Source organism: Microtus ochrogaster, chromosome 8 (genome assembly GCF_000317375.1).
Source record: "Microtus ochrogaster isolate Prairie Vole_2 chromosome 8, MicOch1.0, whole genome shotgun sequence".
NCBI lineage: Eukaryota > Metazoa > Chordata > Mammalia > Rodentia > Cricetidae > Microtus > Microtus ochrogaster.
This window is the reverse complement of record NC_022015.1, coordinates 12,845,147-12,854,970: the sequence shown is the minus strand read 5'-3', so window position 1 is coordinate 12,854,970 and position 9,824 is coordinate 12,845,147. Positions and strand designations below refer to the sequence as shown.

The following is a 9,824-nucleotide window of genomic DNA, read 5'->3' as shown; positions in this document are numbered from 1 at the left end:
TTTCTAAAATCTGCTTCCATTGATATATTTTAGTTTATCCTTAGATCAAGATTTCAACCTCTTGGGACTGTTGAGATAGCTCAGTGAGTAAAGGGACTTAACCAATTGTGCAGCTGGAATTTGATGATCCCTGCAACCCCTCAGAAGGCTTCCATAAAGATGTCTGTGACCTCACAATGTACTATGGCACATGTGCCCCCCCACACACACAAAAAAAATTAAATTCAGTTATTTTATGTTTGCATAATTTCAAGGACTTGTAATTATGAATTGTAATTCATGTTAGAATGGGTATCTAATCTCTAATTATGTAAGTTCCTGTAGTCCTTGAATTTACTCTAGCTATATTCATGTGTCTTTTTAATTTCTAAAATTATCTTTCAAAGTTCACAAGTCTCTTAAGTGTCCTATGTCATGGAATAAATTCATTTTTCCTCTTGTCTCTCTTCCCTATAGATTGGAAAACTGCGGCTTAACCTCTGCTTGCTGTCAAGATCTCTTAAGTCTTTTTTGTACCAACCAAAGTTTGGTACAGATGAACTTAATGAAGAACGCCCTCGGTTATGACACAATTAAAAATTTATGTAAAGTCTTGAGGTGTCCAACATGCAAAATGAAGTTTCTAGCGTAAGTCTTTACTTACTTGTCATATGTTGAGGGATTTGGGTACCCATTTGTTGACTGAGGTTTCTGTCCTGCCCGGTTCCCACAGTCATTAAGTCCTTACACAGAGGTCTGCATTAATTATAAACTGATTGGCCTATTAGCTCAGGCTTCCTGTTAACTCTTATAACTTACATTAACCCATAATTCTTGTTTGTGTTAGCCACATGGCTTGGTACCTTTTTCGGTGAGGTAGTCACATCTTGCTTGCTCTGGGTCTGGCTTCCTCTCTGTCTGGGTGGGTGATGACTGCAGACGGAAACTTCCCTCTTCTCAGAATTCTTGTTTCCCTGCCTCTCCTTCCTGCAGGGCTACTGGCCAATCAGAATTTATTTAAAATACAAGTGACAGGGTAAGACACTGTCCCACAGCTCCCATTCTTTCATTTATGCCCTCAGAATCAACCTGTTACATTTTGGTAGATTGATCTGGAACTGGACTAGTTGAGTTTGAATTCTGGCCCTGCCTCTGTTCAACTTGGGGTATTCCCTAATGTATCCGTAAAGAAGTCTCATTTGTAAAAAGCGTCAATTGAGAAAATTTGCCACAGGATTATTAGGAGGCTCTGTTAGGCTTTGGGCTGACACAATGCTCAGTCTAACAAACAGGAATGTGTTCCCTATTCTCCCTAGGAGAAGGCTTCCAGGGGCCCTTGTCAACTGTCATTTTCCTCTCCTAGATGACACTGCACTGTGCGCATCCCCTTCCACATCTCATTCCCACTCCCCATCAATGTTAAATTCCCAACCTGAGCAAAGAAGGTTTTTGTTGTTGTGTGTTTGTTTTCTTTTCTCTCCTGAAGTTCTAGAAGGTAAAAAAGATGTTCATTTATTTTCTCAGGTTGGACAAAAGGGAAATTGACAGGAAGAAAATCAAGAAGTTTTTGAACGATGTAAAAATTAACAATCCAGAATTGGTGATTAGGCCACACTGTTCTGCTACAGAAAGTGGGTGCTGGTGGCAGTATTTCTGAAGAAATTGATGTGTCTTTAAAAATTAAAAAAAAAACCCAAACACATAACTCCAAATGGTCTTTAACATGTAAGAAATACTCGTCTATCCAGAGATCGGAATTGCATTTCTAATAGGGATAAGTTACACACTGCTCTGTAAAGTGTTTGCTGTCTTTCACACAGGGGTCGAGAAAATAAAGCAAAAGCCACAAAATGCTATAAGTGTCAAATGTTTTTTATTTGCTGTGGAGCTTAAAATCTTTGGAAGAAGTACAGAAATAAAACCGGACTTGTTTTAGGATTACCTCTGCTGCGATGAAACACCACAAACAAAAGCTACTTGGGGAGGAAAGGGTTTATAATGACTCACCAAAAGCCATGAAGGCAGAAACCCACACAGGGCAGGAACCTGGAGGCATGGAGGCCATGGAGGGGTGGGTGCTGCTTTCTGACTTGACTCAACATGGCTCGCTTACCCTGCTTTCTTATAGAACCAAGAACCACCAGCCCAGATATGGCACCACCCACAAAGCACTGGGCTTCCCCCCATCAATCACTAATTAAGAAAAGGCCCAACAGCTTTGCTTACAGCCAGATCTTATGGAGGCATTTTTTTCAACTGAGGTTTCCTCCTCTCAGAGGTGGTGGGGGTAGGGGAGGACTTCACATAAAACTATACAGCACAGCACTAGAGAAGACTCACAACCTTCATTCCCTTCACACTCCCACAGACCTGGCTTAGTTCATAACTGTGCTCTAGCTTGTCCCACTAGGATGGCATCCACATGTGTACTGAGTACTGCCACTGTCAAAGTCACTTGTGTCTATCTTTAAAGGTAGATCTCTAAATTCCATGCTAGACTCAAATGAAAAAGAATTTTGAGCTGAGGCTCTATAGGAATGAGCATTTTAAGTAACTTTAATCCCAGCTCTTGGGAGGCAGAGACAGGTGGATCGCTATTAGTGCCAGGCAAGCCTGGTCTTAGAGTAAGTTCAGGACAGCCAGGGCTGTTAGAGAAACTCTGCTTCAGAAGAAATAGTACATGAGACCCTGCCTAACTTACATGACATGGCAGATGATAATTCAGGAAAGGTCTCTTTGGTGTTGAGAAAGCTCTGGAGGCCACTTGGCAAGGATGACTGGAAACTGAGAGTCCTGCAAAATGTCTGTCTACAAAGTGAAGCCCTCTAAACTCCCTGGGTGTGCTGTCAAAGCTGAGTCTGGAGGGGGAGTAGGAGTAACTGGCAGGGAAGGCCTGTAGAGGAGAGCCTACCTGCACCTGCCTGAGTGGGGCTGTGTGTGCCCGTGGCCAAGGGAGAGGCTGTGGAAGCTTCAACCTGAGTGAGTGGTAGGGCTTGTGGAGGTGGCAGCTCAGAAGCCTTGAGCAAAATGCAGACCTTGCCTGAGGGAAGCATAGAGAGGGAGGGTCATGGCCTGCTCCAGGCCAGAGGAGAGCCAGTAGGTTTGCTGCAGCCTTCAGTCTCTAGACTCAGGGGAAGGCTTGTGAAAGTTAGGAAAGCCCCTGTGGAGCAGATGGCCCCAGCCAGGTTTCCATTGCCAGGGAGTAGGACCCTGGACAGCGCTCACAGTTGTCCACCTCAAGAATTTTAAAGGGAAACTTGCCACTTAAATCAGTCTGAAGACACTTCCCTAGAGGCTGGCAGCAGACTTGATTCCCAAAAGCAGACACATGTTGTTCACTGACAAAAGTATGTGAACTAGGGGAAACATTAAGAGTTTCCATTAGTGCTCAGTAGCCAAATGTATTAAAGTAAAATGGAGTTGACAGAGGCTGGGAGTTGAGTGTTTAAAGCTGCTTGACAGACTTTCTTTTTGCAAAGCAAAGTTCTCAAAAGTACAATGTGGATGCACTTAGCTTTACTGGACTTCGTATGTAAAATGGGCAAGAAGGTAAATTGTGTGGCGGGCATTTTACAACTTTAAACACTAAGTCTTAAACATAGGAAGGGCCGTTCTCTTCATTGTCAGTGAACTTGAAGCCCAGAAAGGGCCATACTGCTTACACGTCTAGGTGGTTGGACCGGGAGTTCAGTCCCAGAAGAAATGGAAGCAGAAAATCCCAGGTCATAATAGAAGGATGGAGTTTTAACTGCCCTGAGGCTGTGAACTCTCCTGATTATGGTATTTCCCCTTTAAAAGCTCTCCCCTCCCTGGGCTCAGCACTACACTTTTCCTCACACATCTCACTGGAGTGTTGGAAAGAGGTGGTCCAAATGTGAGTTTGGATACTAAATACCCTTATGTAATTTGCATCGGAAACCAGGCTCCATGAATTCATTTGAGGATCAGTAACTTGGGCATAACAGTACCACCTGCCTCACTGGGCCATCAGGAATTCTGACATAAAATTTAAAAAATAAAACATTTAAAATGACTTGTGTAGTAATCATCCATCCTCCAAAACTTGGCTTTGCATCCCTGTGAGCATCAGTTAGTGAAAACAAAATTGAAGTGATGGGTGGGCGAATAGCATGGTATGCATTCCCATTCTTCTCCAAAACACCCGCCCATAAAACCAAGGGATCTCTATGTGGCTTCTCCATCTGCCTTCCTTCCTTTTGTAGGGAGGATAGAAGCATACAGATGTGAGTGAGCTCTTCATGTCCTTCTGCTTTACACAATGTCTGAAGTACCCGTCTCTAATCTCTATCAAATTTGTACTCCTAAAACAGCATCTCTCTGTTCACTGCTGACATTATGTGATGTAAGCATGCCTCTAATTTGAAGCTCACCATTGCTTTAATGTCTTACATTTCAGTTTTCCATAGCACTCTTAGCATTTATATATCTTTCTATAGAGAGAACTTGGTGAACGTCAAGAACATAGTTCAGTGGCAGAGGTCTTGCTGAACATGTGCGAGGCTCTGGATTGAATCTCAAACACAAGGAAAATAAATAAAAATAAGAAGAAAGGAGCCAGGCGGTGGTGGCGCATGCCTTTAATCCCAGCACTTGGGAGGCAGAGGCAGGCGGATCTCTGTGGGTTCGAGACCAGCCTGGTCTACAAGAGCTAGTTCCAGGACAGGCTACAAAGCCACAGAGAAGCCCTGTCTCGAAAAACAAACAAAAAAAAATAAGAAGAAAAAATTCCATGCCACGGGTGGTGGCACAAGCCTTTAATCCCAGCACTTGGGAGGTAGAGACAGGCAGATCTTTGTGAGTTTGAGGCCAGCCTGGTGTTCAAGAACTAGTTCCAGGATAGCTAAGACTGTTACACAAATAAACCCTGTTTCAAAAAGCAAACAAACAAACAAACAAAAACAACAAAGAAAAAATTCCACTTCTGGCCCAAATCAATCCTACATACCGTTATGTTCTTTGACTCCTCTCAAGGAACGGGGCATATGGACAAACTCTGTCTCCTCTACTGGCAAAAGAGTCTTTAACACTGATTTTTCTACCTCAGCAATACAAGATGAAGAGATCTAACTTTCTCCAATTTCTGCATTTATTGTAGTTATGACAGGGCAATAAAGTGCAGTGTTTCCACCATCTTGCATTCTTGCTGAGCCCATTTCATATTTAAGTAGAATTTGATCCTCTTGATGGAGACTCCCATGGAAGATTACACACCTCTATTCTAGGACCCTAGTTCAGATGCTAACTTACCTCAGCTTCTGTTAAACTGCCTGCTTGTGCTAACCTCCTTTTCCTGCTAATGGCTTATGTTTGTATCTGTTAAACCACTTGCTTGTAGAAGACCTCTCTGGGTGGCAGCAGCAGAATGAGACACAAGGATGTGGTTTTTGCCTTTAAAGACCCCTTGCTCTAAATGCTTGGGACTACACTTGGGTCCCAAATACCTGAGTGTAGTTCCAATCAATTGGAATAAAGACTTTCACTTGGCTATAAACTATGTCTGTGTGGTCCTCTCTAGCACGCTCCCTGTGACATAATCCCCCACTCATTTGGGTCAGTTCACAGATCAGAATGTCACTTCAAACAAGTGTATAGTTATTATCCATTGGTAAAGTCTACCCACCTTTTGAAGCTACAAGTAGTTTTGCCTTTTCTTCCCTGTTTGAGGTAAGGTTGCCCAGGCTGGTTTCAGATTCCCAGGCTCAAACAATTCTCCAGCCTCCACCTTCCAAATAGAGACTACAGGTCTGTACCACTGTACCTAGTTCCCATGTAAGTTCCTCTTATGGACATCAACATATATTTTAATGTACCTTCACAATTCCCATGGTGATGTTTTCCTTTAAGGTATCCCTTTAAAGCCAGGTGTCTATTGTTCCTCTACTTAACCATATAGCCAGGCTACTGACTAGCACCATGGAAACAGTAAAAACCCATGCATAAAAGCTTTTACCATTGTTTAAATTCTTCATGACTGCTAGGAAAACAGCATTTTATTTAGACACCTTGTCTTAGTTAGGGTTTTATCCCTGTGGTATGACACCACAGCATAAAATATACACATATATATGTATATGTATATATATATGAAAGCATTTAATTGGGGTCGTCTTGCAGTTCAGAAGTTTAGTTCATTGTCAGCATTGAAGCGAAGCATGGTGGCATGCAAGCAGACATGGTACTGGAGAGGGAACCCAGAGTTCTACCTCTGGATCAGCAGGCAGGAGGAAGAGAGTGTGACTTGAGCTTTGAAACCTCAAAGCCCACCCCCAGGGACACACTTGCTCCAACAAGACCACACCTCCCAATAAACCCATGGGGGGCATTTTCATTCAAACCACAGAGCACCTTTCTTTAAACACAGTGATGGCTCTCCAAGCAGGATGCTGTCCAATAGTCTTAGAACTCCTAAATATAACTATACAACTCTTTACTGGTCAATTGAGTTCTGTGTACAAGGCACTGTTCATACAATACAATCTATCATTATTTTATACTATTCCAAAATCAGTTCTAAGGGAAAAGAGCCTTCTTGATAAGTCTACTAAGTAAGTATGTTTTCCTTCAGTTCCATATTCCTACTGCAACCCAGTAAGGATGAATATATATTTATAATTGTCAAGCACGATATCTATATCTATATGTATATCTATATCTATGGTTAACTGCCTGCTTGTGCAAACCTTCACACACACACACACACACACACACACACACACACACGCACACGCACACGCACACACACAGTGCCCAGCAGTTAGAATGCCCACACAAGATTTGTCTTTTGAATATGCTTGGTTTATTCACACAATCACTCCTTATGCTAGTAAAATCGTTAAATATAGTTAAACAGACATCTCTCCAAGCAGGGAACAATACTGCAGAAAACAATACCGCAGGGATCTTCTCAGGTAAGGATGCTTCAGAAGCTTGGCAGGTTCAACCCATGTCCACTGTGAAGTCTTTCCACTGTGGCGGGCTGGGAGGATGGTGCTAGTAGCTGTCCAGGAGGTCACTGAGAATGTCAGCCAAAGGCTAATGCTGACAAGTCGGCACGTGTGAGTTCAGCAAGGGCGCTAAAAGTGCGAGGGTCACCAAAGTCAGGGCCACACAGAGGCCAGTCTCAAAGCCTCCTTGCCTCCTTACCAGTGTGTATCAGCACAGAAGACTGGGAAACCACTTTTGGGAAATATGGCAATTTGGTCCAGTTTTTCTAGTATTTCAATTGGCTGTGGCTGTACTAACAAATCAATACCACCTAGGGGTTAATTCATTAGCATATCAAGACTTGTTTTGGGATTTAGATAGTATCTGAGTTGCCTGGTGGCAGGTCCATTAACATGACAGAGCTTGCCAGGGACAGGACTGGGGGCCGGGTGCTTATCTCCGAGTCTGTCTGAGCTGCTTGGCTGTAAGCACCAATCTTACAGGCTTTGCATTATTCTAAATCACACAAAAATGGTTTACACTAATGTTCCTATCAATTCTGTTCAACTTTTAAAAACTTACCACTTCTGTCTTCCATAGAATTGAGCTCAATTTATGTAGTTTAAACTTAAATCTGTGCTTCCCTAACAAGCATAAGACCTTGACGATTCTTGAAACTCCAATAATGCTAGCACTCAAATCTGTTAGGCAAGTCTTCGGTCTCTAGGCTGTTTGGCCTCTGAGTTCAACTCCTGAGCCAGTGTTCTTGAAGAGGAGTGAGCAGTTTTTGACTTTTAAATTTTCAGTACACTCTTGAGGTAGGAATAAATCTGCCCTGTACCATTAGAAACTTATATTGTAACATGCCATTAGGGAAGGAGAGCTACTTCTTTCTTTCACAATCTTCTAGGCTATAACCGTGGCCACTTTGGCCCTAAACGAATCAGTTTGCTTTCTTTTTCACTAAACTTCTAGTAAAGACTACTGAATTGCAATGACCCCTTTCAGGCTACTGAGACATCCAAACTAATCTAAGAGGAGCCTTAGAACAAAAGAGAGCAAAAGTTCCAGGCACAAAGGACTCTCCTCTTTTCCTGACATGAGTAAAGTCTAGAAGTAACTCAATTCTGATCCCTTCCTACTCCTCAGGAGCACAAAAGTTCTCATGTTCTTATTGCTGGTTTGGCTAAGTGGTCAGCTTTCACACTGAACCCAACCAGGTCCCCACCTGCATTTACATGGTTAACATAAACCCAGCTCTCTTAGTTACCATTGCATTATTGTGAAGAGATACCATCCAAGGCAACATATAGACGAGAGCATTTAACTGGGTGCTTGCTTACATCAGAGTGAGAAGTGTGGTGGCAGGCAGCAGGCAGCAGGCATCAGGCATGGTGCTGGAGAGGGGACAGATACATTGTGATCCTCAGGCTGCAGACAGCGAAAGGGAGAGACTGGGCATGGCGTAGGCTTTTGAAACTTAAAAGCCTATGCCCAGTGACGGGACTGTTCCAACGTCACACCTTTTAACTATTCTCAAATAGTTCCTGATGAATTAGCATATAATATTCTATGGGGCCATTCTCATTAAAACCACCATACCAGTTATGGGTAAAACTCATTGGCGGTAGATGGAAAAATAGTGACTCCAGTTGTGAGGAAGGTGAGAGTTTCACTGAGAGAAATGTTAGGCGTCTTGATGTGTGGATCATGGTTACATGAATACACACATGAAAGATTAAGCAATAAACGTAATACTTGGTAAGCAAATTTATAAACTTATACAAGATTAAGAGAAAATAGAAGAATAAAAATAGAAAGCACAACTTTTTCTGCTGCTGAGGAAAAATAAAGACAAATCATCCTATAAGAAAAGTAAGAGAAATGGAGGAAAAAAGATAATCATGGTTAGTACAAAGCACATTACAACTGGCAAGAAGAAATGTAAAACCCACTTTACTGTATTCATGAGACCAAACAGACTAAGGTGAACAAACAAACAAACAAACAAAGGAATCCAGCAGAATGCGTCAAAAGAAGAAACGGGGTAAATCCAAACCACGAGTCCCTCTCACCGGTACTTCACCTATCAACACTTCCTTCCCCTCCCGGCAAAAGCAAAAATAAAGAGAAAAAAAAAATGAAGAGGGCCCTCTCATATTATTACTAAACTTTTTAAACGAATTTCGTTCTAACTCTTCTAAACGACTACTAATTTCATCTTCCAGGGTTTTTTTATTTGTTTGCTTGCTTTTGAAAACCATTTTGGTAACTAGGTTTGGAATGCCTTCGAATTCTTCTCATTAAGAGCAGTGGAACTTCATTTCCCTCCCCTAAGGGCGGTTCAGGGACGGAGCCCTCTCCACGAAGACAGGGCCAGCGAGAGGCTCCCCCACCCGGTTTCCGCCTCCCCGCGACAGCAGCTTGAGGAGCAGAGCGGCCGACCAATCACATCCAGGAGCGCCCTTTCCCCGCCCCCCATCTGAGGGCCCGCCCGCCCACACTCCCGCCTGCGCACTGCGCCACCCGACCGGTAGGAAGCGGCGTCGTCCCGCAGGCGAGCCGAGCCAGTGCCTCGCCGCGTCTCCCGTGTCTCCCTCGGTCTCCCGCGTCCCGCCCTCCAGCTCCACAGCCTCGCCACCGCCGCCATGGTCGAAGCCGACCGTCCGGGGAAGCTCTTCATTGGAGGGCTCAACCTGGAAACCGACGAGAAAGCCCTCGAGGCGGCCTTCGGCAAGTACGGCCGCATCATCGAGGTGCTCCTGATGAAGGACCGGGAAACCTCCAAGTCCAGAGGCTTCGCCTTCGTCACCTTCGAGAACCCCGCGGACGCCAAGGCCGCCGCCCGCGACATGAACGGCAAGTCCCTGGATGGTAAGGCCATCAAGGTGGCCCAGGCC

General features: G+C 43.8%; 2 protein-coding genes across 2 annotated transcripts in view; both read left to right on the top strand.

Moving 5' to 3' along the window:
* The window catches only part of Nlrp14 (NLR family pyrin domain containing 14), a 23,044-nt gene extending 21,205 nt beyond the window's left edge, over positions 1-1,839 (top strand). The window contains exons 9-10 of the mRNA XM_005351100.1: positions 457-627; positions 1,504-1,839. Coding sequence (XP_005351157.1) covers positions 457-627; positions 1,504-1,636 — 304 coding nt within the window. The 3' untranslated portion in view covers positions 1,637-1,839. The remainder of the gene's footprint in view (positions 1-456; positions 628-1,503) is intronic.
* A 7,733-nt stretch (positions 1,840-9,572) lies between these two features.
* Rbmxl2 (RBMX like 2) overlaps positions 9,573-9,824 on the top strand; it is a 1,218-nt gene continuing 966 nt past the window's right edge. Inside the window, exon 1 of the mRNA XM_005351124.2 lies at positions 9,573-9,821. Within this exon, the coding sequence (XP_005351181.1) occupies positions 9,573-9,821 (249 nt within the window). The remainder of the gene's footprint in view (positions 9,822-9,824) is intronic.